Genomic DNA, 15,270 nt, shown 5'->3' with positions numbered 1-15,270 from the left:
ATGCCAGTGTGCAGCCACCTTTCAAATGACTCTACGTTCGAGACATGTGCCGCAGTGCAAATCCGCAGGAGTGTGTGAAACCATTATGTCATTACTGGGCAGTAATTGATTTGTGTACTGGGCCGCACAAAGAATCCTTTCAGCAATCAGCACCATGCTAAGCTGGCTGGACTCACTGACTGGAGAGGACAAGAGCGACGGCCTCATTATTGGAGTCCACAGCCACTTTAAACCTACAGCATGGATGGCATGTAGCAGTCTGTGTGTCTACATGCCTTCTCTACCTGTGATTATTAACGGGCCCCGGGTCTTAACATATTGCTAGTGTATACCAGTCAGTAATTTGTTGAGGGTCAGTGAGTTCACTGGTGCATCTTAACTGAGCTGCCCTCTCAGTTATGTCTAGATTTTGCTCCAGTCAAGTGTGTGTAAGTGAGTGAGTGTGTGTGTGTGCATGTGTGTGTGTGTGTGTTGTGAGAATTATCAGTCTCAAAGCTGCAGGGTTTCATTCATTATCATGTAAAAAAATAAAATGCTTAGTTATGAAACAGAATGTGGTGTGTTATAATTCAATATCGATTCATCAGGATGTTTATTTAATATTCTTTGTTGCTAATTAATCATTGTATTACATTTTTTTTTTGTTTTTGTTGCAACTAAGAGCTTTTTCATGTAAGAGCTAATTAGCTAATAGCACTTTAACCATAACAGAGCTTCAACTGATTATTGTTTTCATTATCAATTGCAATGAATCATTTCGACTATGGAATATAATAAATATAACGATCAGAATTGTGATTTTAGCTCTAAAACCAACTCTTAAAAACTGCAGGCCCACATTTAGTTGTAAAGAACATAGATTATATGTCATATTGATACTGAAGCAAACCCTACGGTGTGTGCAGCAGCAGACAGGGGAGTCCTCTGGACAGGGGTCCGACGGTGACTGCGGTTATCCCACAGGACGATCTGCCCCGAGTAAGTTCCCCCCACCACCAGGTTGGGATGAAACCTGGCGAATCCCACAGACACTACTGGAGACTGAGGAGAGAGAAAGAGAGAGGGAAAAAAAAGGAGAGGATGAGAGATCACTTCATTTTATTCTGGTGTGAGGATGTTTCATGGGAAAGCAGCTGAAAAAGATGCAATATCATGAACTGACAGAAAGAGGAAGACGGCAAGAGAGCGGTCAGATGAAATGTGGAGATAAAACAGCAGATGGAGAGAAAAAAAAGCAAAAACAAACAAAGATATGAACTGAAAGCGGTAACGCTAGATGGAGCGCGAGTGAGAATGAGTGATCAAGGGTGCGTGATGGGTGGCAGTCATGAGGAGATAGACGGCGGGGGGAGATGATGAGTTTGGCTATGGTGAGGGTCCGCTGAGGAGAGGAGAGAGGGGTGAGGCTGGGGTGGAGACCAGACAAAGAGGGGAATTGTAGTCCTCTTTTCCCCCAGCCGTTTCACATTACAGCATCAAAACCCCAGCAGCCACTGGAGCGCTCACTGTAGCCTCCATCATGACAAGCGCACCCTTGAACTCCCTCCCCTCCCCATTGCCGTGTTTATTGAGTTTTGGTTCCTCTTCAGTGCTCGTTCCATATGGGATTCTGCGTGCAACAGCTAGCTTTCCCTGACCCAGAGCCACTGAAGCATCACGCTGAGGAGTTATGAGAAAATGTTTCAGCATCGTAGCGCTACAGAAGTTCAAGTGGTGTTATGCATTGACAAATTCATCCTTGCATCTACTACACCAGCACAGTCATGCTGAGAGGAACAATAATTTACAAGGAAGACAGAGCCAAGAGAGCATTAAATGAGAAGCTTGAAGACACGCATCACAATTAAAAACAGCAAAACTATAAATACATGCAGGGTGCATTTCGCAAAAAGCACTCTTGCCTAATATGGTTGTAGATTTTGTTAGAAAAAATGTCCCTGGCAGTTTTACTGTTCCTGAAAACAGTCTGTTAGAAAATGTTGTTATTGGAACAACAGTCCTGTGTTTGAGTTCTCTCAAATCAATTACTGTACGAACAAGGCAATAATGGTGAGATTTATCAGAATGCATGTACAGTATAGTGTGCAATACAAACGGTAACAGAGTTAGAGGACTTCAGCTTCAGATACAGTTTATCTGTAGGTGGTTTAATAGACAATAAGATAACAATGAATATGATTTTTATTCATTTAATTCAAATTAAAAAAATATTACAATATCATTTTTGATTAATCTAACAACCACTCTAACAATCCTTCTGTAAAACAATTGTAGCTTACATGAATCCTCTCATAGGAATGCTTTCTTTAAAGGGATGGTTTGACATTTTGGGATATGTGCATATTTGCTTTCTTGACCACTGTCATATGTGTCTGTTAATATTAAGCTACAGCCAACAGCTGATTAGTTTAGCATAAACAATGGAAACACAAGGAGACTGCTAGTCTTGCTATGTCCAGCACAGAACTCCCTGTAAAAACACACACTGATGCTTATTACCATTTTTGTACGGAAGGAGAAATAATGTTTCAACTGCCAGCAAGATGTTAGTAGGTAGGTAGGTAGTCACTCATGTGCTCATGTTTAGAAAAAGCAACACAGGTTGACAACAAGCCAAACTTGAACATTTATAGCCCTAATAAACAGGTGTTTTTAATGTTGAACATCAATAACACTGCAACAACAATCAAAAACATGGGTGTCTATGGTGGACAGTAATGAAGTAAGGTTATGTAACTTTTTAATAAACAGCAGCCACTGCGGTCACTTTGTAACTTCCTAGTTCAGAATGGGAACACCTGTCACATAGATCACTATTATTAAGTTGTCTGTAAGTAAGTCTGGTGGAACTTAGACTCTATGTACAAACTTCAAATGCATCAGCTAATGAGCAAGGTTCATGGAAGAGGAGAAAACATTACTTCATATGTTATTCAATTAAAATCTGAGATTGTCAAGGTCTCTATCCCAGACACAGGTAACAGGTAGTGGTTAATGTTGTGTTGTGATAATCCACCATAGATCGAAGTTACAAACTCAGATGAAGAAGCAGAAGGAAAATGTTTTACAATGACATGGGAAACTGTGGGAGAGTCCTGAGTTTAACATTTGTCCAATGTTATGTGACTAAAGAGACATCACTAATTAACAGCTGTGATGTTTAATACACTGAAGTACAAAACAATTCATTTTGACCACTGAAACCTGACCGTGCTATGGCAGCATCAAAATGGATTACAATGGATCAATGGGAATATAAACTACTGAACTAAGACAACTTACAAGTCTGCAATAGAATAATATTTGTCTTATTTTTCATTTCTCTTTGCATTTTCTGTCCCTGCATCTCTCCCCTTTTCTCTCTCTCCATCCCTACCACCACACCACGTGCAAAGCAGCCAACTCCAAACCCCAGTTCATTTTGAAAGGAGACTGGAAAACAAACCAGAGGGAAAGAAAACACTGCACACTCTTTTCTCTCTTTTTTGTTGCTTCTGAGGAGTCACGGCTTCCAGAGGAATGGCTCGGTAGTCGCTTCAGATGTCAGGACTCAAAATAAACTGAACTTCAGTGGTAAAAATAAAGTCGCTCATAAGCCAGCAAGGAGGCACTCTACGAAACGTTTATTTACACAGTCAGATGAAAAGGGATCTGGGTTCATTAGCACAAATTAGCAAATAAGATTTAATAGTCCGACCACAAATACAATTAAATTATAATTTTAACCATGACCTATAAGTATAGACAATAAAATGTCTAAAAGTATAAAAAGGTTATACGGTTTGGTTTGGTTTTATAAGAGTAAATCTACAACAAGCCTTTAACTCACACACAGAACTCAAACAGATTTGGCCTTGAACTTCATCACTTTTGATATCCCAGAATTTTGGGATGACCTTTACCCTTTGTGGTCGTCTGACAGGCTGCTGTCTGAGGTCTGTTTCCCCAGACTCCATCAGTGGACTAATAAACCCAAACCCAAAGAATCATAAACATCAAAAACAGCTTAATGATTCTACATTCCAAAAGGGGAGATGTTATGCACATTTACAGGTCTATATTTTTATTTTTATTTTTTTTTAACTTTTTTACTTAACTTATACAAACCCAGATTGCAGCCTCTCTGTTCAGCCTTTGTCTGAAACAGGCATTTTAACTCCTTTCGCTTTAAGGCCCCCTTCCTGAGGAGCCCAACAAACTATAGTAGTAGAGTTTCACTACTTTTTCCTCATTTTTTAATTGAAATATCAAATTCTCAAATACATACCATCACATGTCATATCTGATCTGAAATGTGATGGTGGACAACACAGAGAAAAACATTATCTACAGCCTTAATTAGCAACAAAGGCTACGGAACAGACAGCCATTTATGCACATGAGCAAATAATCTGGAGTTTATCGACACGGTAAAAAAACCCGTTGCAAATGATGCATTCAGGGCAGGTTGAAGCCTTGTTTTGGAACTTGTTCATATTAAACATGGCCAAATTGTCAAAAACTTAGGTAAACATATGTAAGAAATCACTTTGAGCAAAAAGGACTGGCTTCAGACTGCTCTGAACTCTTGGTTTTAAACATTTTTTCTAATTCAGCCCCAACTGATGTCAGCTCGTGACAGATTTCTTTATAAGGCCATAGTGCTTTCTCATTGTTTTGGGGGTGGTCTTGTCAATTAATGATTCAAGTTAAGCTGGCAAAACCTTGAGTGTTTTTCCATTACACAACACAATTACGCAAAGTAAAATAAGTAGTTGGAGGTGTGCTGGTCATCTACAGCTCTTCATCAAACATCATCATCATTGTTGCTGTTCCTGCTTGTAGTATTCCTCCCTGTGTTATTTCTAACTGATCTGCTGAATAAATACCTCCAAATATCTCAATATGTTGTTGTTTTGACTGGCTTTTAGCTCCACTAACAGAGCCCCGCTAATCAGTGAGGAACATGATTCATTTCCTGTAAATTCCTCACAATAAAAGTCTCCCATTATTTAGTAATTTAAAAGCTTTTAATATTAAACAGTAAAGCAGGAATTGTTGGGTTTGCATCAATGGTAACTTCACATGACTCTGATACTACTGCCCTCTGAAAAGCTGGCCAATCAGAACAGAGAGGGCTCATAGGGAAGGGGGTGTTCAAGAGACAGGAGCTCAATACAAGGTTAACTACAAGGCACAGCTAGGAGCCATTTAGCCTAGTTTAGCATAAGAACTGGAGGGGAACAGCTAGACTAGCTCTGTTCCAAAGATAATACATTTTGCCTACCACCTCTAAAACCCAGCACCTCAGCTGCTGTACAGTAGCTTTATATTATCCTGCAGCTATGAGAATGGTATCAATCATCTTATTATTTTCTGCAGAAAGCAAATAGGCTTATTTCCTAAAAGGTCGAACTGCCCTGGCTTTTTCCTCCATAGTTGCTGATATTGTTGAGGCTTACTTAATTGCATAAAATAATCAACCATAAGACTCCTATAAAAGTGCAATTTCTCATTTGTGTTTTAAATATCTCAAATTGGAACAATCCAGAGTACAACACTGACTGTATACTACCTCACAAATATGATTCTTTTATCTTTCCAGCAAAGACCAAGGTGACCATACTTCACTATTAACACCATCAAAAATTAAGATTACAAACTCAAATCCACAAGCATATACAGACACAAAATCGAAAACATCCCCACTCTCTCATTATTCTTCCAGCAGTTATCACCCTAAATAAACATCTCTACCCCACATAAGTAATGACAAAGAAAAGCCAAATCAAATCAAGAGACCCTTCTATTTGCTCCATATGTTAGTTGAACTCTTAAGCCCTATCAGTGTCCCCATCTTAAGAGGGAAAATCCTGACTAAACTCTGAATCCCCTCTTTGAGAAACCACAGGTTATGCCATCATACTGTAAGGCTTAGTGAGAGAGCTACTGAAAATTAGCTGACTTTGTCCCTGTCGTGCACTTTGAGGTGTCTGCCAGCAGCGACTTGGACTTAAAATAAAAGCCAATCTCTGTAAATGCCTCTAATCAAATGTCACATCAGCACATATGTTCTGGAGTTATATGCTATTTAAATGCACTGTATATCATTAGCCGTTGAAATGAGATCAATTTGTCCCGCACAATAAGGAAGTTTATGATTTAAGCTCAGGGGGAATTGGTTAACACTTTAAAGCGGCTTCTCAATGTGAATGTCATGTAGCAAATAAAGGACAGAGTTTAGAGCTGAATTATGGGGAGCTGTGTTATGTTTGAGCTCTCTTCTGACTTGAAAATGGGCTACTATATTAAATCAAATACAATGCAGACTTTCTACTTCCTTCCCATTCAGCTCAACATAATTTCTAGATTCACACATCTGGACATGCCAGTCAAACGAGTGCCACATCTGTTTAAATAACATCTAGAAAACTACCATGTTGGGAACACTCCCGCTATGATTGCATCTCCTTATCAGGTCTGACTCGATACCGAGCCTGACATTTCATTTCCAAACTCCGGCTGGCTCTGTGGATGGTTCTCATCTCGCATGCAGCATGGGTCAGACACCTGCCAAGTCATCTCCTGCCAGCACAGACAGAGAGGATGTGGGGAGTGACAGCTACAGCTAAGAAAAAACAGCGGCGAGAGTCACTTCGGTATATGGGGCCCAGGATAAATTGTGGAAGTTTTACAAGGAGACACTCGTGCAGTCAGAACAGAACAGCAGATTCCATTTCTTTCCTCAAGCAAGGTTTACAGTGTGTGTGTGTGTGTGTGTGTGTATGAGGGAGAAACTCACACACAGACACACACACACACACACACACACACACACACACACAAAGTATCATCTACCATATCTCACATAGGCTCACAAGGCTAAGTGCTTCTGGCAGCCCTTATTATATTAATGGGAAGTGTTCTGTAGAGGATAATACACACATGGTAGGCCATGATGAAAGATGGCACCCAGCGAGGGATTAGGGAGGTTTGAAGGAATGACAGAGAGAGAAAGAAAGCTAGAGAGAGGGTAACACTCCCTCCTTTGTTGCATCCTCCTCTCTTTCTTTCTTTCCTCGGGCAACAAACTGTTGCTAAAGTCAGCTTGGGAAGGCAGAAATGGCGCAAGAGTGCCATGGAGAGAAGAAAAGGGGAGGCGGGGGGGGGCTGATAGGGCCTGCCAGACAGTATATCCTCCCAAGTAGATCCACGCTCCATCTTGCTGCCCCCCAATCCCCCCCGCCCCCCCTCCCCAACCTTCCCTCACTCACCGCACTCATCTGTTTTCCACTCTGCCTTATCAGGACCAGATGGATCCGACTGTCTTCTCTTGCATCCCCGCTTCGCAAACCCCCCAACCCCCCACCCTCCTCCTTCCCAACCACCTTTCTCCTCCCTTTCTCCCCCTGGCTTCGCTCGTTTATGACACCCCACGGATTTTGTCACTCTGTGGTTTCTGGCAAAGAGAGAGAAATACCAAGCCGAGTGTCTATTTCACCAGGCAAAGAATGAGGGCTTGACTTGAGCGAAAGCATGAGGAGAAGGCTCCCGGGAACACAAACAGGCCTTTCTCTCTCTCTCCCTACCAGAGCTCCTTTCCCTTTATTTTCCATATCTTGTTTGTTTGCCTGACTCATATTTTCAGTTTTGCCAGCTTGTTGCTTGAGAGTAGGATTTGTGTTGTAAATATGATGACTGTTCAGTTCAACCATACTCTTATTTGATATGAAACTGATGCTTTCAGGTCAGTTTCTTCAAACAAAATTACAGAATTTTACTTTTAAATTGATACTGATGTATTTACCAAACTTCAGTGGTAACTGAATGATTTCAGATAACATTTCAGCTCCTAAAATCTTAATTCCCATTGACCACTTGGAGCTGAAATAGAGCTGATTATTCTTTAAACATGGGCAATTTAAATGCAAATACAGCATCTGAATTGATACCTTATTTTTGTGAGTATAAACATTTTTTTTACCATTTAAGAAAATATGCCAAACTGTTGGCAGTAGTACCGGCACAGAGGTTAAGCAATGGACAGGGCCAGCAGCAAAACATCTTTTAAAAAATCAATATCAGTTTAAGTACATGCAATATTTAGAGTACTTTCACTGCTTTACCTTAACGTCACACAGCCCCTTCCTTTGGCACTACATTTTCTCAACCGTAGAACTTACATATTCCTACACATGCAGAGCACTGTATCATGCTGCAGCAGCACTTTCTGACCCAAAAAGCTGTTCTGCTGTGTGATACAGTGTGTCTTCCACGTTCTTTTATTAAGAACATTTATAGATAACTACCTCATAGAACCCCACTTCAAAAGGTCCACACTATGCCTTTAATACAATACAATCATAAGTTAGAATTCAAGCATTCAATGTCAACTATTGAAACTTGGCACTTCCTAACACTTACATGTAATGCTGTTGACACATTTGTGGGTACTCAAAAACGATTTGAGTTTGATAGCTAGACTCTAAGGATGGCATCTAAGTTTTCATTTCACTAATAAAAATTAGAAAATGGGTGACACACACTTGTAAGAATGACTACCTGGCAAAACATTTACATATTTAAAACGTTTAAGTGATGTTTTTTCTTGTCGTTTTGTCAATTTACACATTAAGCATCTTATATACTGTGATTCTCTATTAGTAGTTTTATGTAGTTAGAAAAAAACATGTCTTCATGTAAAACTAATTAAAACAACATCTGATTAGTACAGTCAAAGCTGTAAAAATAAACTAATTTACCACAAAATTCAACTCTGAATGATCTTCACCAGTAAAAGCTGCATCTGTTTAATGGGCCACAAATCAAACAGTCACACAGTCTGAACTCTTCTGCTCAGCAAGCATTTATAGGAATTCTCTGCTAAGCTTTCTCAAAACAACGCGGCTTCATCCTCCAAGTGTAATTTCACATGGGTTCCAACTCACAAAAGGCCTGCAAAAACTGCTGCTGCACTGGTCTCCCCTTTTTTAACTCTCTCTACAATCACCCTCCCCTCCATCTTTCCTCTCCTCTTACTCCCCTTCTCCTACTCAACCTTTTGGGAAGTGCCAAAGGCCTAGAAATGCAAGGCAGCAAGATATTAATAAAAATATGACAGAGCTCAATGGGATATGACAGTAGCGGCGGGGGTTGTTAAAGGGCGGCGTGTGGTTTGGGGGGTTCAGCAGAGGTTTTAAGTCAAATGGGCCCTTTAATGTGGTGCAACCTTGCCCACTTGAGAGGCTGGTGTGAAGTTACAAGATTGGACCCAACTGGGACGGGGTGATGATGGGTCCAACTGCTAGGACGTCTGCAATGAAGGGAGGCACGCTCAAGTGGTACTAGAATCCGTATGGCAGCAGCTGCCCCCTTTCCTGAAGAGCAAGCCCATCTCACATGCTGATGGATCACACACTTCCTTCACTATATTACAGATTAATGGGCCGCACAGTGTGGTAATGCGACTGCCACGGGTCCTTAAAAGGATTGTAAAGGGCTTCCCACATACTGATTATAATAATTTTGGATGCTGTTTATTCACTGAGTTAGAGAATAATAATACACTTCATTTTTATAGTGTGTTTCATGATAATCAAAGACATTTTCAATACACCAGTACATAATAAAACATACCTTTCAAATAACTGAATAACTAAATGACTTAAAGATGGAACTATCTTACCAAATGTCTAAAGATGAGACTTCATAAAAGCAAAACTGGAAAGATAAAATGAAAAATTATTTTGACAGATTTGATATCTAAATATATTTAATACCATTATAGTGTATTCTCTACCATGTGCATTGATACATCTGCAATAAAATGACTCTGACATTGGAACCATGCTCACTATGCTTTTTGTATTTTACAACTTATTCAAAGGGACAAAAAACAAAAATTTCATTCAATCAATTACATTTTAGTAACGTGCAAACGTCAGGACCGCAGTGTTCCTGTGAACAATAACAGAGAGCTGAAAAAGGAGGAAAAATATAATCAGAACAGGAAGAGGACAGAGGAATGGAAGAATGAATGCATATCTTTCTATCACATCTGTTTAGTCCACATGGGAACAACATTTGTCAAACCAGGAGCTGAGTCTGTGGAGTATTGCAGTACAGTGCAACATTACAACACTGTTGTATGTTGCCAAAAATGTTTGTGTGCGATCAACATATTGCACAACTTAAAGTCAGATACATTGAGACCCCTCCCAGAAAACACCAGCTTTTAAATGATTTAGATTACACAACACCAGCTGCTCAAGGCCACAAACCTCAACAATACTAATTCAAAATAAAAAATGATCTAATGAAAATAAACAAGATGTTTATCTATTTTGTTTCAATAAACTGCAGCTAAAAAGTCTTGAAACTGAAAACAACATAAACAAAACAACAACTGTAGATTATCTCAAAGTAACAGTAAAGAGTAACAGCAAAATCATATTACCACTGATTATCAGCCTACAGCTTTTGTATTTTTACGTCCATTCACTAAACTGCACAGCCCGACAGGAAATATAGGAGCCTGACCTCACCAAAACCCCATCTGAAACGCGAAACCTTCTGTAAGCCATAGCCTTACACAATAAAGCCTCCGCTGAACCAGACCTCAGCCACAAACCCCAACCCTCCAATACCAACCTAGCACTGTCATTCTTTTGTATCTGTGTCCCCCTTAATGCTCACCACATACACACACTAACAGTTTTTTAGTCATCTACCTATCCACCCACCAGATGAAAGCAGCTTCTGTAGGCAAGTCTGGAAAAACACAAATGGCTGACACGCTGCTGCTAAACCGTCTCCTGGGGCCTGCTAAGCTAACCCATGTATATGTGAATGCGTGTGATGCATGTGTACGGTAAACAACGGGTTGGTTTGATTGGAGATGCAAAGGGGAAAGCATTTGAGTGGCTTCCTGTGGCTGAGGAGGAGAGGTGGAAGGTGAACAAAAAAAGAGGAGAAAGTAGAGAAAGAGAGGGGAAGAGGCACAGAGCCCTGTGGTTTCGGGGGGTTAAATGGCAGAACATGCTCGCACATTAAGAGCCATCTGATCCGCGGCTAAACTAGGGAGCCGCGACTGTTGTTTTTTCAAAAGGCCATGCAGAGAGAAAGAGAGAGCACTTCTCTCCTCCTCTAACTGCTCCTGTGTACCTTTCATCCAAATCCAGCAGCAACAGGAGGAGTAAAAGGGGATGCCAAATGACTTGAAACCTCCTCTTTCTTTCTTTGTTATCTCCCATTTTATCTTCTACTCTTTATATCAGCACTTCATTCCAAAGTCCCCACTCTATCTTTCTTTTTTCTCTCTGTGTTTCACTGTTTTTCGGTCATTTACTTTCTTTTTTTTTCTTTCTCCCCCCTCATGAAAGAGCATGGCACAGCCCCAGGCCACACTAACTCAATGACTAACATGGGGTGGTAGGAAAATGAGGCACTTGGGAGTTTCTGTTCTCTGTCTTTCTTCTTGTCTTTCCTCCATCTGATATCACTTCATCTAAGTGAACATCTTTCCAGTAAACACTCACTTAAAACAATTTTTCTTATGTGAGTGAGTTGACTGTGTTTGCATAAGTGGTTTGTATGTGTTGGAGAATCAAAAGCAAACAATGCCTCTTTATGTTACTGATGGAAATTTCTCTCTTTTTCATTCAGTGCAAACAGATTCCAGTGAGTTCCTGTCATCTCTCAAGTATTTTCGTATATAATTCTTCTCTCCCTGGACACACTCCTCTCAAATTTAGTGCTGATTGACCCTGTTTGACACACTGAGCATTTTATCAGCTGCTTACACAAATATCCTAGTAAAACACTGACAATTCACAGATCAGCATGTTCAGAAGATGCATTGTTAATAAAGTCAGATGTACGGTACATATTTCATTAGACAACCGCATGGAAAAACTACTGAATCCTTTAACTACAAGATGCATAGCTGTAATCTATCCATGAGACCACATGGATTTCAGTAGCGGCATAAATTATGGTGTGGTGAAAGAATGGTGAGTGGAGCTGGACTTTTATGGCAAGCTTCATATAGAAATATTTGCACGCAGCGTGCACTCTGCAGGAATATGTGTGTTAAATCCCTTATTAGAATGAAGCTTGAATGTGTGTGCATTTTCTAGCATCATCTCTAAGTAGTGACATCAATACTATTACAGGTGTATTTCTGTGTTTGCAGTGATGTGTAAGAGGTTGATGTCAATTATTGGGAAACAGCACTGCTGACGTTAAGACGCAGCATCAATGTGGGTGGGCCAACGCACACATGTGGCAGTGTTGGATTAGGAAGTGGTAGGCCACATCATTTTACTACCAAGACGTCTCTATATGGACTTGCCTGTCTTCTGGGATATAGGAAGCCCCCCACGCCCAATCCTTCCTCTCCTGCCTTCTACCGTTTTCCCAGTGTCATTTACCATTAGCATCACACCCGTCAAGGAGTTTCTTTCCCAGCAAAACCTCACTCTCTTCTATTAAAACTGGTCTCCAGTGGTAGTGTTCAGCTATAATCCAATCTAGAGGGTCAAATGAATTCTAATGGAGCTGATCTTCATTTCCCTTTACCTCATTCGTTATTTTCCAGTCAAGGAATTTGTCATTATAGTGTAAACCAGAGAAAAAAAGCCATACAGGACTTCTGAGAAACTGACAAAGAGATTCATGTTTTGTTTTTTGTTTTTTTCAACATCCAGTTCTGTGGTAGTTGCTCGTCAGTCCATCACAGGAAAGAAAATAAACAAGTTGAACACAAACCTAACATCTTCCATACTGCCATCATGGATGGATGGTTTTGAGATTTTTTAGTGAGGTTTGGTTAAAATAATACACTGGCACCAAGTACCTGACAGTGAAAGATGTACTCTGGTGTGTTCTTCTTAAACTTGATGTTCCACACCAGGGCGACACCATCTGGTTCATGGGGAGCGTCTTCGTTGTTGTTATAGGAGGCAACAAGCAACTCAGGATACTACGAGAGAGGCAGACAAAGAAGAAGAGGAGAATAATAAATGCATAATGATACACAATGAACACAAAATATAAAACTGTGACACATATAATAGGGATGCTTAACTCAAAGCGACAAAACTCGAGATCACAGGACTCACCTGAGGAGACCAGTCAAGACAGGTAATAACACGATGTTTCGACCAGTGTTCATCATAGAAGAGCCTACTGCAGGACAGACTGGAGCCGCCTGCCAGGTCTCTGGACACAAACAGCAGAGATAACAGTCAAAGATTAATTTGGGATCACAACATGAAGAGTTCTCTTCCAGTGGCAAAACAGTTAGTTGTGTATTGTACAAAAAGGTACCGGCCAAGAAAGAAACACTGGCTTCGGTCATTTGCGATCACACTATGACATTTATAAGAAACACCACATGTTGAATTAGTGTTGGAGGAAGTTGGTCACAACTGACTGGAATATTACCCTCGTGAGTCAGTAATTTCAGCTACTGAAGAACATGTTCCCTGTGGTCAAATTAGATCTGGCCACGTCAGAAAGTAGTTCCAGCCAGGTGCAATTCAAGGATCAAACCTTTAGGGAAGTCATCCCATGGGGACAGTTCACCATATCATCAAGCACTGAAAGAAGCATAATACAATACAGATATTGCCAAATCAGACTGTCCCACCAATCTGTGCACCTGGGCAAGAAGTGTAAGAGTAAAAAAACAATCTGAGACCAAAACAACTTTGTTGGTAGTGGCTACAATATGAGAAAGGCTTGAGTCACATTTTTTGGATGCTGTACCAGTGTGGGCCGTGTGGCTTGATGGCAGGAAAGAAGCCATTATTTTTTTCCTAAGTAAAACTCATCAAAGACCTGAGTGGTAAATGGTCCAAGGTACCGTGGTCAGAAAAAAAATACATTAAAAGGTTTTGACTTCATACAAACCCACACTTTATTGTGCAGACTCAACAAAGGGCATCACATATGTACTCCAGAAATAAAGAATGGGTTTATAGGTTAGCTTCAATCTTGGAGTGGCAGTGATCCAGTTCAAGCCATGTTTAGAGTATTATGAAGAGTCTGTGCTGATACTTGGAAACTGCTATCTACAAGTAAAGTCCATGCAACCTGACAGACCTCTAACTGATTTGCCACTACGCACACAACTGCATGTGTTATTGTAATTAAGAGTTTTCAGTTTGTTCAGTAACTCTCTGCTGACCATCTCAGACGTATTATTAAAAGCATTTCCCTTATACATCTACTATTCAATTATGTGATTAGAGAGACACCAACTAATCTGAGAAAACTTATTTTAATGTTGAGCCACAAAGCCATCACTTAGTTTATAAGATAATCTGTCATTCTCCTCACCTGGTTCATCCTGACCTTGCTCACGCTTTCTCTTTCCTCTCTCTGTCTCTATCCTCCTCTCTCCCTCTTTGCACTGACAATCACACACAAACATATTGTATTCAAACTAGAAAATGGCTTATATTCTGATAATAAATAAAACAAACAAAGAGAGTATTTATGACGTTAACAAATGTACAACATTGTGGAGTCCGCAGCACTGAATATGGACAAAATAACAGCTTTCTATCTATGTGGTTTTGAAAACCTGTCCTTTCTCACCTGGTTCTTGCTCTATCGTTCTCTCTCTCTCTCTGTCTACTCCATCCTGCTCTCTCCTTCTCTCTCCTCCTCTCTCCCTCTTTGCGCTGACAACCAGAGAGCAAGCATTAGCTGATGCTAGCTAGCTAGTGAGATCGCTAATAAAGTTAAAATCTGAAACTGACAATTAACATCATGGCTCGTTCTGAAACAAGGTTAGTGTCTCATCACTTTTTCACCTGTAAAATTTAAATTATGTCGATTTTTGGTGATGGCCAAATGAATCAAATCAACAAATTTCCAACATTTCAACTTGTGTTTTCCTGTGTCACGAAATCCTAAATTTGCTACCTAGTTACATCTCGCACACTCAGTTTGAAACTAGGGGTGGGCAGGAAGTATAGAACAGTGCAGATTTTCAATTCAAATGCATTTAAAGGTTCATAGTGTAGAATTTAGTGGCATCTAGCTGTTGCAGACTTCAACCAACAGAATACCCCTCCCATTCTGACCATGTAGGATAACCTATGGTGGCTGCAAAACCTGTGAAAAATGCTAAAGGCTCTCTCTAGAGTCAGTGTTTGGTTTGTACCTTCTGGGCTACTGTAGAAGCTACTGTGGTTCAATGTGGCGGGTTCTGTGAAAGAGGACCCGCTCCCGATCCGGATATAAAGGGCTCATTCTAAGGTAACAAAAACACGATGATTC

General features: G+C 40.3%; 1 protein-coding gene across 4 annotated transcripts in view; it reads right to left on the bottom strand.

Annotated features, from left to right (window-relative positions):
- Positions 1-15,270, bottom strand: part of LOC128373814 (cytoplasmic dynein 1 intermediate chain 1) — a 50,574-nt gene that overhangs the window by 11,703 nt on the left and 23,601 nt on the right. For all 4 annotated transcript variants that reach the window (XM_053334013.1, XM_053334014.1, XM_053334015.1 and 1 more), the window contains 3 exons: positions 13,101-13,200; positions 12,836-12,961; positions 895-1,041 (listed from right to left, as the gene is read on the bottom strand). In XM_053334013.1, the coding sequence (XP_053189988.1) occupies positions 895-1,041; positions 12,836-12,961; positions 13,101-13,200 (373 nt within the window). The remainder of the gene's footprint in view (positions 1-894; positions 1,042-12,835; positions 12,962-13,100; positions 13,201-15,270) is intronic.

Source organism: Scomber japonicus, chromosome 15 (genome assembly GCF_027409825.1).
Source record: "Scomber japonicus isolate fScoJap1 chromosome 15, fScoJap1.pri, whole genome shotgun sequence".
Taxonomy (NCBI): Eukaryota; Metazoa; Chordata; class Actinopteri; order Scombriformes; family Scombridae; genus Scomber; species Scomber japonicus.
This window is presented reverse-complemented; position numbering and strand designations above follow the sequence as displayed.